This window comes from Pongo pygmaeus, chromosome X (genome assembly GCF_028885625.2).
Source record: "Pongo pygmaeus isolate AG05252 chromosome X, NHGRI_mPonPyg2-v2.0_pri, whole genome shotgun sequence".
NCBI lineage: Eukaryota > Metazoa > Chordata > Mammalia > Primates > Hominidae > Pongo > Pongo pygmaeus.
The window spans coordinates 107,298,998-107,313,590 of record NC_072396.2 but is presented as its reverse complement, the minus strand read 5'-3'; the positions used below and the strand labels follow the sequence as shown (position 1 = coordinate 107,313,590).

The 14,593-nt window shown below is 40.8% G+C and overlaps 1 protein-coding gene across 2 annotated transcripts; it reads left to right on the top strand.

Annotated features, from left to right (window-relative positions):
• Positions 1-235: 235 nt before the first annotated feature.
• Positions 236-2,432, top strand: TCEAL8 (transcription elongation factor A like 8). 2 transcript variants are annotated; one of them, XM_054473070.2, is made up of 3 exons: positions 236-357; positions 758-830; positions 1,418-2,432. In XM_054473070.2, the coding sequence occupies exon 3, from the start codon at positions 1,456-1,458 to the stop codon at positions 1,807-1,809; it is 354 nt and encodes a 117-aa protein (XP_054329045.1). In that variant the 5' UTR covers positions 236-357; positions 758-830; positions 1,418-1,455; the 3' UTR covers positions 1,810-2,432. The 2 variants fall into 2 exon arrangements, with proteins under 2 accessions (XP_054329045.1, XP_054329046.1); XM_054473071.1 differs by lacking the exon at positions 758-830 and having other exon boundaries at positions 243-357.
• Positions 2,433-14,593: the final 12,161 nt, after the last annotated feature.

Here is a 14,593-nt window from a genome sequence, read left to right as displayed (position 1 = left end):
AGTATTGGGAGCAGGAGAAAGAGATGATTCCTCAAAGAAGGAGAAATGGTCGATTACCCCTAAAAGGCTGATCCTCCTGGTAATCCGAGAAAGGCGAATAAATACTCCAGGGCGAAGATAACAGTTTATTGTCTCTGATTGGCAAATACGAAAAAAGATTGACAGTATCAAGTGGAGGGAACGCAGCGGGCGGGCTGCAGTGTTAATGGGAGGGGTAACTGGGGACTCGAGCTCAGTGATGACGCGACTCTCACGTGACCAGGAGTCGACGTGTGCAGAAGTCCTTATAGTCCAGGGCCTGTTTCCCTGTAGCAGCTCCTTATTGCTGGAGGAGAAAAGTGCCCAAGATCCTTTCAGGTTAGTATAAACGTGGGCGCTGACTTGGAGACCCTGGGGTCGAGGAGGCCGAGAGCAGAAAGCAAGCGGGGCCGGCACTGCTTTCCCCACTCCTGTTCCGCCAAACTCCCATTTTGTGTAGGAAATTTGGGGCTGTTTGGTGGGGGATGGCGGGTGGAGAGAGAGAAGGGTAGCTAATTAAGCGTCCTGACAGAGAGACATAGAAACTGTTTGGAAGAAACTTGCTTTTCCTACTCCCTGCTTGCAGAAAAACGGTGGGCACGGAGGAGGGCGGGGTTGCCATAAAAGGAGGGCGAGGATGAGGACATGGGAAACTTTACACCAACACGGCCTAGAATCATGAAAGGGACCCATGATCCAGGTACTAGTCTGCTCACCAAACACTCCCATCTGTCTGCAGGATATTTGTTTTTTTGGGCGCGACACAAATCGAGGTGAGGGAAGAGAGAGGAAAATCCCCTGAATCCCTGCAGGTCAGTTTTTGTAAAGGTGCAATTGCTTCGGGTCTCTTTGGGTGGGGGTGGAAGTGTGAGTGACACCAAAGCACATCCCGGGGTCGCAGCAGCCCCTCCCCATCCGGATTAAGTGCCAGAGGCCGGTGCCGAGCCTGCAGCGGAAATGAGGCGGGGGAGGAGGAGGCTTAAGAGACGCTGAAGGGGGAGGGGAGGCCAGAGACTGGACCAGCCCTCTCAGGTGAGAGGCTGGAGGTTGAGAGGGCTTGGGAAAGTCTGAAGGGCGGGAGTGTTGGAGACCAGAGGCGGGAGAAGGGTTCACTGCTTCCGTACTGCTCCCATTTCAGTATTAGGAGAGGCTTGTAGCAGGGCCTGCTGGGAAGATGGTGGGCAGGAGCAGGAGGAGAAAGATGGAGCTGGAACGAAAGGGGGCGGGAAGGGAGGTGGAGTCAGGGGAGTTCTGAGCCTGAGGATCCAGCTTTCTCTAGTTGGAAAACTTTTGACAATTAGGGTACTGACTCAAAAAAGGCCAGTCGCTATGGGACCCCATACTCTGACTGCTGGTCTGTTTGCCTGGAATCTAGTAGTTTTGTTTCCTTGTTTTCTAGGATTAATTTATTCGAAAAGGAAATAAAAAATACTCAATATGCAAAAGTCTTGTGAAGAAAATGAGGGAAAACCACAGAACATGCCAAAGGCCGAGGAAGATCGCCCTTTGGAGGATGTACCACAGGAGGCAGAAGGAACTCCTCAACCTTCCGAAGAAGGTGTAAGCCAGGAAGCAGAAGGAAACCCCAGAGGAGGGCCGAATCAGCCTGGCCAGGGATTTAAAGAGGACACACCCGTTAGGCATTTGGACCCTGAAGAAATGATAAGAGGAGTAGATGAGCTTGAAAGGCTTAGGGAAGAGATAAGAAGAGTAAGAAACAAGTTTGTGATGATGCATTGGAAGCAAAGACATTCACGCAGCCGTCCTTATCCTGTGTGCTTTAGGCCTTGAATTCATTTTTGCCTAATATTAAAATCTGGCCCCAGCTTTCTTTCTGTTAGCATTTTCTGATGTATCTTTGACCTCCATTTTACTTTTAATCATCTGATGAAATTTTGTTTTAGGTAGTTTCCTTGGTACCAGCATCTCATTGGATTTTGGATTTTGACCCATTTTCCAGGTCTATTTTTTAATTGGAAACTTTCACATATTTGCATGGGAATATGTTCATTCCATGTTGTAAAGTAAAACATAACAGGTTATGGCAAAGCAGCATATTTAATATCAGCTCACATATGTAGGATAAAATTCCAAACTGTGTGTGTGCGTGTGTGTATACATACATCCATATATCACAAACTTAACCAAGCTTATTTCTGTGTGGTGTGAAATTTTATTTGTTTTCTTCTTTTTGTTCTTTTTGCTTATATGTACTTTTTAATGAACACGTGTCTCACACACAAAAAGAACTAAGGATTTTTTTTACAAGTAAGAGTCAAATAATTTGCAACCAGCTTATGAGGGCAATGGGGGCACCTAAACTCTTGATGAAAGAACTATGAAAAAGAAATGTAAACCTCAAATTACCTCTGGATCTCTTAGCCAGAGGAATAAACTGGCAATTATTACAGATACACACGTTTAAGACTCAGTCTTTTCATGGGGAAAATATTTGCTTCACAGGGCTGCAGTGGGGAAGAAATGAGGCAGTAACAGCTATGCTCAGTGGGATCTTGTTCCCACCTGTGCATACGGAATCCCAACCCACTATAGAAGCACCAATATTTAAGGGAGGGCCTGGCATGATGCAACTTGTACTCAGAATCAAGTCCAGTAGGCAGAGGTGGGGGCTTCCCTATCAGTCCTCTGCTATTGAACCCCGTCTCCTCCCCTGGGTCCTGCCATGCCTGCCCAACACTGCTGCCTCTTCTGCTGAGTGCTGTGCTCCCTGCTGGTCCCACTGCTGCTGATGCACTGCAGTCCTTGAGGGCCAAAACCCCACCGAGTTCCCTGGAGTCCTCAGTAGGTTGAACTGTCACTGTCTTCTAAAGCTTCTCTCTGCTTTATAGTGACACTTAACACAGGTGGGACTTCTCTAGGGTTGCTTGGGCCACAATGTCTTTCAGAGCCCTTAGCAAAACAACCCCTTCTGTTTTCAATCAAAAGACCCTTCTTCTCCATAGGAGTCAGATGTGATGACTCCATTTGGGATTTGGACTGGGGTATAAGTTTGAGTCAAAGACATGTTGTAATCACAGTTTTTGCTCTAAGTCTAAGGAATGAGGTTTTGTCCTCATGGGATGATCTCTTCCTGAAGGCTCCTGGGCAGGCCTGACTTACTGGTTCAGAAGACTGCTGGGGAACATATATAAATTGCACAAAGTGAGGCAGGGAACAGATCTAAGGAACGGTCCCCTTAATTCCATCTCTTCTGTTGACCTGTGGTTAAAACAAACTTTCAAAGTCAGTAAGAACATTATAAATGTACTTGAAGTAGAATGCTATTATATAAATGTTAGAGATTATATTTCCCCTGTAGAACAAGCAAAGACTATCTCTTCCTCTTGGTATCCCATATATGAATACTTGTATGTGTTTAACTGGCACATTGTGTTTTAATATTTAATTGATTTTTTGATTGCTACTAAGAGCTAGTAGGTTTGTCCAAATTAGGTTACTCGCTGAATAATCTACAAGTCTTTTTATTTCTCTAGAGTTATGACAAGCAATTCCAAGAAGAAACAGGGCAGAGAATTGATTGTACTCTAAATGTTTTATTATCAAAGTATGTCACATAATCACCTGCATCAGAATCTGCTGGGGAGCATCTTGAAAATGCTGATGTCTGGGCCCCACATAAGGCCCACTGACCCACATGCTGGAGGTAGGCTGTAAAATTATAGCTTGCAAACTCCTCCAGGTGATAATGATATGTACTGAAGAATGAGAACCACTAGTAATACAGTATGCTTTTCATTATTACAAATATTAACTATAAAATAATTGGCAGGAAATCTTGGTGAATGCTTACTGACATTCAGGAAATAGAAGGCCTATACAAGCATTTATTGTTTTAAGTATGAATTTTTAAAGGAAAAGATGGACACATCTATACATAAAATTTAAAAGGTTCGTGTTAACAAAGACAAGATAAAAAGCTAGGGGGAGGAATGTAACATAAGATGCCTTTTTATTGACTGAACACCATGTTTAGCCATGCATTGCCTCCTTCCAATATGAGTAAAATGTATCAGAAATAAATTCAAAATTCTCTTTTAGTAATCATCTCAAAAAATAATTGAGCCAACCCTGCGCCCTTGGCTTTCTTCTGTTTCTATTTTTTCACTGTATGATGTCATTTGCAGGAAATCTTCATGTCTCCAGACCATTCTTCAAGGTGATGGCAGCCTGATAGGCGCTGGTCAAACTGGAATTCTAGCTGGAGTGAGATAAAGTTCCAGGTTCACCGGAATCACTTTTACAAGAGAGGATAAATCCTCCCCACAGCCCCCAGAGGGTGGTGCTCAGACAGGATGTTAAAGGGTTGGCCCAAGCAACACTTCTGACTTTGTCCCTCCACGCCAGTCTGCAGCAGGCACTAGGCTCTCCTAAGGCTAATGGCCAGGCTATCCTGGACAGACACATGTGGAGGAGGGTGACTGTCCTATTTCAGGTCAGAGCACTTTGCCTTTCCCTCCTTTTCCTTTTCTCTTCTGGGGAACATTTTGTAGGGGAAAAGAAAAAGCTCCATAACTTCCCAGTTGAAAACATTGGTTGGGATAATCTTTGAGCAAGCAAATGTCTGAACAGGTCTGACCAGGTAACTTGGGGTTGAAGCAGAAGGGGCTGACCCTTCTCTCAGAGTTCAGTGAAGTAGCCCACAAGACAACTGGGGCTAAAACAGAGTTAGACAGCACACAAAACCTCACCCATCCCTCTCCCACCCACCTTGCGCAGACTCCCAGAAGGGCCTCGATGTGCCCTGGCCTGTTTGGTTGGTTCTGCAAGGACTTTAGCTCTGTGTCTTCCCGGTGCAGTGCATCTGATGCCTGAGCCAGCCCAGGCCCTGAAGCACAGGAGACCCCAGGTAAAGGGAACTTGCAAAGACATGTGGTCTTATAACTCAGGAGAAAACGGGTGTCCCCTCCTATCTGAAAACCCACATGCACTGCAGGCCCAGCTCACAACTTGGGGGTCAGGACAGTCAAACTGAATTGGTGTGAAGATGCCTTTTTAAGGCGTTGATCATGCAGAAAGTAGTCCAACTATGAGACTTGCTCTTTAGGTCTGTCATCTGAGGAAACATTACCAAATTTCTGACAGCCTAAAGGATTGTTTGAACAATAAGACAAAGATGAAATTCAAATCCTTGGGTTTAGGAAGGAAAAAAGTGATTTAAGTATACGGCCGTAGTGTCAGATAAACCTGGGTTCCAATTTGGGCTCTTCTCCTTATTGGTATGTGACCTTGTATAAATTATTTATCCTCTTTCTTGGAGGATAACTACCTTCTCAGAGACCTGGCCATTCATGGGGCCCCCAGACATAAGACTCTTAGGTCAAACAGAAAACGTCCTCTCCACCACCATCATTGCTGTCAACATTATCATCGTCATCATCATCATCATCATCAAGGGATGGTGTTGAGTGAATATTCAATAGATTCTGGTTGGGGACAGGTCACATAATGAGAAGATTTGACATAATCAGTTACTTTGCCCTGGAAGTCCATCATCTAAAAGGGTGGACCCAATATAATAGCAAAAGAATTGGATTTCCTGCTCATAAGAAGTGTGAGGTCAAATTGGTTCATTCATCTATAAAATGAGTATGACCATATATAACCTACAAGACCGTATTGTGAGAAGTAAATGCAGAAAACTGTATGAAATGCCTGGCATATAATAGGCCTTCAGAGAATGTTAGATCTGCAGTCATCATTATCTCAGCATCATCGTCGTCATCATCATTGTCATCAGATGATGTTAACATAATACTCAAATAGGAACTGAAAAAGTCTGTGCTTTCTTGACCCCATGCCAACCTTCTAAAGCAAAAGCCTAATCTCATTCCTTTCATCCAATCTTCTTTCTTGCATAAAAGAAGCAACTTTTATATAAGCTAAATATAATAATGGTCATTCATTTGGAATTAAAAAACAATAATTGAATTCTATAAATATTTACATTATTTATGCACTCTGATGCTGTTTCTTTATTGTAGGATGAGAAAAAAAAATTCCCTCCACATTTCCATTTTATTTAGTTACCTGCCAGAAAAATTTCAAATCATGAGGAAAAATCTTAACTATCATGAATTGCAAAATATAATATAGAAATATATCATTAACATGGAAAAAACCTGCTTCAGAACACACAGACACAGACACACACACTCACACACATGCACACACAGTTTAAGGATAAATATCAAAATACTTGAAGTGGATATTTCTAGATGACATTATTATGGGAAATTTATAGTTTCATCTTTATCCTCTGTATTTCCAGTTTTATTTTTTTCAATGAGCGTGTGGAGTTTTTATAATTAGAAAAAAAGTCATAAAGTTGAAAACAGTATAATTCCGTTTCTCCTTTTGCTTTAGCTGATATAGGGGCTGTTGGCTCTTCCAATTCGTCATTTGCTACCTGTTTCATCTTACTTCTAAGAATAACCTGGTAAAGTGTCAGATTTCTGTGGGTCCCAGCTAAGAAGCTTCCCCTCTCTATACTACCTGCTTGCCACTTTCCCTTGTCAACTAAATTTATGCTGCAGTTCTGTCTTTGGTCACATGGTGGCAATTCATAACTACTTTCTAAATATTCTCCAATAAAGTTATGTTAATTTTCAAAAATATACAGTAGTAATAAACATAAATTTCAAAGACCATTATGAAACTGATTTCCAGCACTGCTTTAAAAATATGTAAGTGTAGAGAAATAATGGAAGGCTATGCCTTTGATTGCATTTTCTTGAGGCTCCCAAGTTCACATTTCATTTATTTACTCATTCAACAAATATTTACTGGAAGCCTACAATGTGTAAAACTGTGCTAGCCAAAATCCATTCATGCATCGTAGACTTTTCTCCTTAAGCCTCTATATTCAACTGCCTGTTCAAATTGACCACTTGGACCAAGATAAATATTATCCAACCATATGGACATGACCCTGCATGGACACATACTCATCACTTTTAGCCAATCTATCCCATAAAACTGGAGGTTCACCATGTAAAGTGGAGGCAGTATGAAAAGGCAGGGAAAGCCTGGGATTGAAAGTCAGGAAAATCTGTTGAAATAGCCATTTTCTTACTTCAGAACTCTAGTAATTGATCAACAGGATTCTTGGTAACCCAGAAAGCAGATTAATACCATGGCTTATTATACATGATTTTAAAATACAAGACATACCTATATTATCTAGGATTGAGAGTAAAAATCTCTATTATGCGTTTCACAACCATTGATGTAGATGATTTCCAAGTCCTGCTTCTTGTATTTTTGACATTTATTGAGCTCCTGCTAACTGCTTTGGCCTTTCACTAGGTCTTGAAACATAGCGTACAAAACAAAGTTTCTGCCTTCGTGATGCTTATATTCCGATTTACACTCTTTTAAAAAATGAGGTAAAATTCACATACAGGGAAATGCACAGATCTTAAGTGTGAAATTATATACAATTAACTGTGTAAAATAGAATATTTCTATCACTCCAGAAAGTTTCCTGTCCCTCTTCGCAGCCACCTCTCCTCCAATAACCACTTAGGTTATTTCTACAAATTTTTCTGTTGTAGAACTTCAGATAATTGGAATCATACAGTATATATTCGTGTCCAGCATCTTTCACTCAATATAAAGTTTTTAAGATTCATCCTTATAATTTTATGTATTAGTTGTTTATTCTTTTTAAAAATTATTGCTGTATAGTATTGCATAGTGTGAACATACAAAAATTTGGTATATCTATTCAGATGTTATTGGACATATGAGTTGTACCCATTTTTGCCTATTATAAATATAACCACTATGAACATTCTTGTGTAAGCCTGTTTGTGAAGATATGTTCTCATTTCTCAGGAAATACTTAGGAGTGGAATTTCTGCATTATAAAAAAGGTAACATTTAATTTGATATGAAATTGCTAAACAGTTTTCCAAAGTGGTTGTACCATTTTATACTACCAATGTATGAGAATTTCAGTTGTTCAACATCCTCAGCAAAATGTCAATGTCATGAAAGAAAGATGGATAGAGAACTGTTCTAGATTAAAAGACATACCAACTACATGTAATGTTTGAATAAGGATTGTAAGTTAGATAATGGTATTATATCAATTTTAAATTTTATGAATGTGATCATTGTATTGCTATTGTTTAGGAGAGTGTCCTTGTTGTCAGGAGATAAAATGCTGGAGTATTATGATGATGTCTACATCATCTACAGTTGGTTTTCAAATAGTTCAGCAATGTTAAATATATATATTATATATATATATAGAGAGAGAGAGAGAAAGCAATTGGCAAAATATTAACTGGTGAAGGCAATCTAGATGAAGAAATTGAAAGTATATTTCAATTTACTTTATTATCCTTGAAACATTCTGTAGGTCTGAATTGTTTTCAAAACAAAACTTTGATGGGGATGGAGGCAATGGTATCTATCAGCCTTCCAGAAGAAAAGGTGGCTGAATAAGAACAAGCATAAGATTGACAAATTTGGTTATGTGCAATCATGAAATGATAGTTTGCTCTAACACCTTTATAGAGTAACAAAAAGAGAGAGACAGCAGGCTGCTACCTGCTTCTGGTGGTAGTTTAAGAAATCATTCTATAGGCTGGCTTGTTGAAACAGACCACCACATGTCATCAAGACTTTTCATAAGAATTGAAATAGCAGTATTTATATATCATGGATATGATCTGACTCCTGTGGGAAGAAGAGAGTTGGGGACCTTGAGAACATCTTAATATCAATTTAGGTAGACTGGAAGCAACGATAAAGAGTTATGACAAAAAAGATAATGTTCTAGTAAGAAAAACCTAGTTTATTGTATCAGACTTTGATGTGGAAAGACAATGTGTGAGCTGCTTTGCCAGCAATGAGAACATATATTGATTTATTGGTCACAGGGACCAAGGCTAGCCTTGTTCCATTCAACCACCATCTATTATGGGATGAAAACAGTGATCTGCAGCTCCAGAACAAGTGTTCAGAAAGAGAGTGGAAGCAAACTTAAGAATGATAGGAATGGAGTATCAGGTGGTGTGAGGATGTAGGAAGGATGGGAACAGAGCAAAACTCCAAAGTAAAAGTAACATAATCTGTATTTTCACAAGGGCCAGAGGTGAAACTGGATTCAGACTAAAAATGTATCAGGGATATAGTATAGTAATCCCTCAGGACATAAAGTTGTTTCCCAAGAGCTATATTTTTCCTCCAGTCTTCTAAATATTCCACAAGTGGAGTTCATCTCCAAAAACAGCTCATGTAAAAATACATGAAAGTATTCTCTACAAGTCACCTTCTTTTTGTCTTAGAGAAGTCTGCTTTTGCAGAATGAGGATTTCCCAAAAAAATACCAATTTCATAGGTTTGTTTTAAGGATTATTGAATGTGATAACTTTTTATATGGTATTCTGGAGTCATCCTTTTATGTGATGGGGCAATACTTCAGGTAGGGAGACCAGGAAGAAGCTGTTGCAGTAGTTTATGAGAGGTAAAAACAACAGGTCTTGGTGGTTGATTGGATGTGAACACTAAGAAAGTCTGGCGTGGGGAACTAGTTGAATCTTGGTGTCATTAATATAGATAGAGACCCAAGGTGAGATTTGAGGTGCAGCGAGAGAACTGAAAGAGAAGATTATATTTAGTTCAAAGTGAGATATTTGCAGGTCAAAGTTCAAAATAAGTTGGATAAAATATTATGGAGCTCAAAAGAGAGATATATGCTGGAGATACAGATTTGGGAGTCAACGCTTATATGATAGTGAAAACCGTAAGATCATTTGAACATTGTGGTAGGCTAATGACGTCCCCCAAAGATATCCACGTCCTAATCCTTGGACTAGGTTAATTTTATCTTATGTGGTAAAAGGGACTTTGCAGATGTGATTAAGTTAAAGATCTTGAGATGGGGAGATTATTCTGGTGGGCCCTAAATACAATCACAAGTGTCCCTTATAAGAGAGAGGCAGAGAGAGATTTCACTTCAGAAGTCAAAAAACCAATATGATAATGGAAGCCCAGAACTTATAGTAGTGAAACCACAAGCCAAAAAATGCTGGCAGTCAACCAAAGCTGGAAGAAGAAAGGTACAGAAGGAACCAGCCCTGCCAACACCTCGAATTTAGCCTTGTAAGACTCAATTTACAGTTCTGTCCTCCAGAACTGTAAAATAACAAATTTCTGTTGTTTTAAGCCACCAATTTTATGGTCATTTGTTACAGCAGCAATAGAAACCTAATACAAACATCTTGAGAAAGAAGAAAAGATCTATGAAAGAATACCTGAAGGATACTGATATTTCAGTTGGGTTACAATACAGTTTATTGGCTATGACCACAAGCGGTGGTGTCAAAGAGATCAGTATTCAAATTCAACTCTATACTCACTAGCTATGTGACTTTGTACAAGTTATTTAAATAATATATTGAGTTTTTCTATCTGTGAAATTGGGACAATAATAGCATATACCTCAAGGGGCTTTTGTCAGGATTAAAGGCTAATATCCAATTAATGCACTTGGTACATAGCAAATGATTCATAAGTGGTTGTTTTGGAGATGCAAGTGTGTTAGCATGATTTACAGCGGATAATCATTGTGTAGTTAATAAGTGTTTTTAATGTGGGGATAAACCAACACTGAATGCTTTTCTTTTAGAGAAGTTGTATTGATTTATCCATATCAGTTCAGCAATGTAAGAGATTACATGAAGGCTTGGGACCAAAGCCTGCATTGTTAAAAAATAATGCATCTGGGCTGGGCGCAGTGGCTCACGCCTGTAATCCCAGCACTTTGGGAGGCCGAGGCGGGTGGATCATGAGGTCAAGAGATCAAGACCATCCTGGCCAACACGTTGAAACCCCGTCTCTACTAAAAATACAAAAATTAGCTGGGCGTGGCGCTCCTGTAGTCCCAGCTACTCGGGAGGCTGAAGTAGGATAATCGCTTGAGCCGGGAGGCAGAGGTTGCAATGAGCCAAGATCGCGCCACTGCACTCCAGCCTGGTGACAGAGCAAGACTCCATCTCAAAACAAACAAACAAACAAATAAATAAAAATATAAATAAAAATAATGCATCTGGCCAGGCATGGTGGCTCACGCCTGTAATCTCAGCACTTTGGGAGGCCAAGGCGGGTGGATCATCTGTGGTCAGGAGTTCGAGACCAGCCTGGCCAACACAGCGAAACCCTGTCTCTACTAAAAATACAAAAAAAAAAAAAAAAAAAAAAAAAAAAAATTAGCCGGGTGGCACATGCCTGTAATCCCAGCTACCTGAGAGGCTGAGGCAGGAAAATCCCTTAAGCCCAGGAGGTGGAGGTTGCCAGAGCCGAGATCACGTTCACCGCACTCCAGCATGGGTGATAGAGGGAGACTCTGTCTCAAATAAATAAATAAATAAATAAATAAATAAATAAATAAAGCATCTATGTGGACTGTGCTCTCTCTGTGTGTGTGTGTGTGTGTGTGTGTGTGGCATTTATACTTTTGGGACCAAACAGGCCAAAATGCAGGTTGTTGAGGATTTGAGACAGTAGTAAAATCTTTTTCTACTTTGATAGTTACTTTATATCTGTGACAATAATGCCACATTCTCTATTAAGGTCTTTCTCCTGTCTCCCCTCCTTAGAATTTTCAGGTGACATTTACATTGAAATGGTTACATGGTCATATTAATGATAAATTACCTCTTCCTAAGAGCATAAACTTGAACTGCTTTTCAAAACTCTTGCTTCTAACTAAAGTTTCTAAAGTAAAATATAGAACAATGACCAAGAAATGTGAAAGGATTAATGCAAAAATTGAATCTGGAGCTAGTGGAATGTTAAATAAAGGCCTTAAGAAAAACCTTTTCTCCTCCCAAATGAAAATAGCTTTATTATATTTATGATTTTTAAAGAAACTATGCAGGAAAATATTGAGAATTACTGAAAATTACACTATAGATCCCTGACACTGTGCATGACAAAAACAAGGAAGTTGGTGGGCGCAGGTGGCTTGGGGTGGGGTGAGAAGGAAGAGTGGTGACAGGAGGGAAAGGTAACAAGAAGCAAGGCCTGGTGGGGTAGGGCGTAGGAGGATTGGTTGGATAGGGAGTGCAGACCTTCATTAATAACCAAAGAAGGGCAAACACCAACCTTCATCGGTGATGCCATTTGCGGCCCCTCAAGATTGGCGAAGACCAGAGAGACAGGGTGGTGTGCACTGAGGCACTGTTTACAGAGGGGTGGAGGTGGGTCTCTCTGTGTGTATGGTGGGAGTGTGGTGGGGGTTTCTGTTGCACTGCCTGCCAGCCTAGAGGTGGATGTGGGGGTTGGGAGATTAAACTCTGCCGTTAGTCAAGAACTTCATGTGACCAGGAGCCAAGGTGTGAGTAAATTCCTCTTATTCAGGTCTTTTTTTATTTTTGCAGCACTCCCCTTTTCTGTTGAGACAGGCTAGTGTCTGGCCCAGAGGATGAGGGGGAGAAAGACACTCTCCCAGAATGGAGCAGGTCTGTGTGAGCAACTGGACTTGGAGCTGTGCATCAGTGGTGGTGGGGTAAGGGGGTATATGTGAAAGGGAAGGAAGGCAAAAACTGAAGCAGGTACAGGTCTGTTTGCTTTGACACCTCTTCAATATTTTGAAACAGAAATTATATGCCTTGGGATGGAGGGAAGGGCTGGAGAAAGAGGGTCAGGAGGGAACACATAGACCTGGGGGTAGCTTGTAAATAATTCACTTCTTTTACACCCTTCCTGCAAGGGAGTGCTGCATAAGCACCAAGATGAGGAGTATTGAGATGAAGGGGGAAGGACATAAAAGAAATGCTGGTTATGTAGAGGGTACAGATGTGGACAAATGGAGACTAAGAAATCATTGAAACTATTTCCCTTAATCCAATGTGGTGGGCATTTTAGAGCAGGAGATGGGGATGAAACAGGGGTGGGAAGAGGAACTTTGAGACTTGAAGGGATTGGGTGTCCAGTCTTCAAAGAGGCCCTTGTCTAGTATTCTGGTCCATCCACCAAGCACTTCAGTACCACTATCTTTCTTCTGTCTGCAGGTCCAAATGCCTATTAGGCTCAAGAAAGGAAAGAGGAAGAGGAAACTGACTGGGATTTGGGCAGGTCACTATGTGCCATGCTCTGGACTAGAACCTCTGAGGGTTGGGGGTGAAAGGATGGAAATGGCCCAGGCCAGAACATAACTAGGAGGAGACACTGCTCCTACTTATGTTTCATTCAGTCCAGGGAGAGGCTGGTACTATGGTCTAAAGGAAAAATTGTTGAGAGAGACTGAGAGAATATATATGTGCTCTTTAGGTATGGAAGAAGGGCAAGAACCTGGAGGGAATAGAGGAATGAATTAGAGGAAAGGCGAGACCTTTGCACTCATCCCCCTGATTCGGGAAAACACACGGGTACTGGAATGAACAGCACACATTCAGTATTTCCTCCCATTTTTCTCCAAGGAGTAATTGCAGTCAAAGAGGAAAAGGGAAAAACAACTTTCAACATGGAAAATTCCCACCAGGAAAATGAAGAAAGGGTTCATAATGTAGAGGAAGAGCTACATTTGGAAGAAATGGAAGGCCAGGAAGCTAGAGGAAATAATCACCAGGAACAAGCACCACCTACCCAGGAAGATGGAGATGGCTTGCCCCGTAGGCATGTCAATAACAATGAAGGGAGAGGGAGGAGGAGGAGGAGGAGGAGGAGAGAGATGGGGAGGAGGAGAAAGAGGAGGAGAAGAAAAGTGTCCAGAAGAGATTTTTTTAAATTAAGAAATAAATTTAGAGTAATGCATTGGATGAAAAGATAGTCCAGGAAGTGGCCTTATCCAATTTAGTGCTTTTTGTCTTGAATTATTTTTTCTTATTTTTTAGGGCTTCACTTTTATTTTAGGTTGCATTTTCTAGTCATATTTTCTCTCATTTTTGTGTTTTTAACCTTTTGATGATATTGGTTTTAGATGTTCTTGTTGTCACCAGTATCTCACTAGATTTTGTTTTATGGTTTCATATGCAAGTCTGCATTTTAATACGGGATTTTTTCCATTTGCATAGAAAAAGTTCATATATGTACACAGAAGTACACAGACACATACACATATATATGATATCCCAATTTAAAATAGGTATATTTATATGTTACATGTATGCATAGAAAAATTTGGATAAGATGTACATGAAAAGCTTAATAATATTGGTTTCTCTGTATGGGGCAGATTTATGGAAAATTTTTTATTTTGAATATCTGTATTCTTTCATATGTTTAACTTGGCCAGCGCGGTGGCTCACGCCTGTAATCCCAGCACTTTGGGAGGCTGAGGAGGATCACGAGGTCAGGAGATCCAGACCATCCTGGCTAACACGGTGAAACCCCGTCTCTACTAAAAATACAAAAAAATTAGCCAGGCATGGTGGCGGATACCTGTAGTCCCAGCTGCTGGGGAGGCTGAGGCAGGAGAATGGCGTGAACTCAGGAGGCGGAGCTTGCAGTGAGCCGAGATCGCGCCACTGCACTCCGGCCTGGGTGACAGAGCAAGACTCCGTCTCAAAAAAAAAAAAAAAAAAAAAAGAATATGTTTAAC

Excerpts from the sequence above, each read along its gene's own strand:
- TCEAL8 (XM_054473070.2), top strand. The coding sequence starts at position 1,456 with ATGCAAAAGTCTTGTGAAGAAAATGAGGGAAAACCACAGAACATGCCA.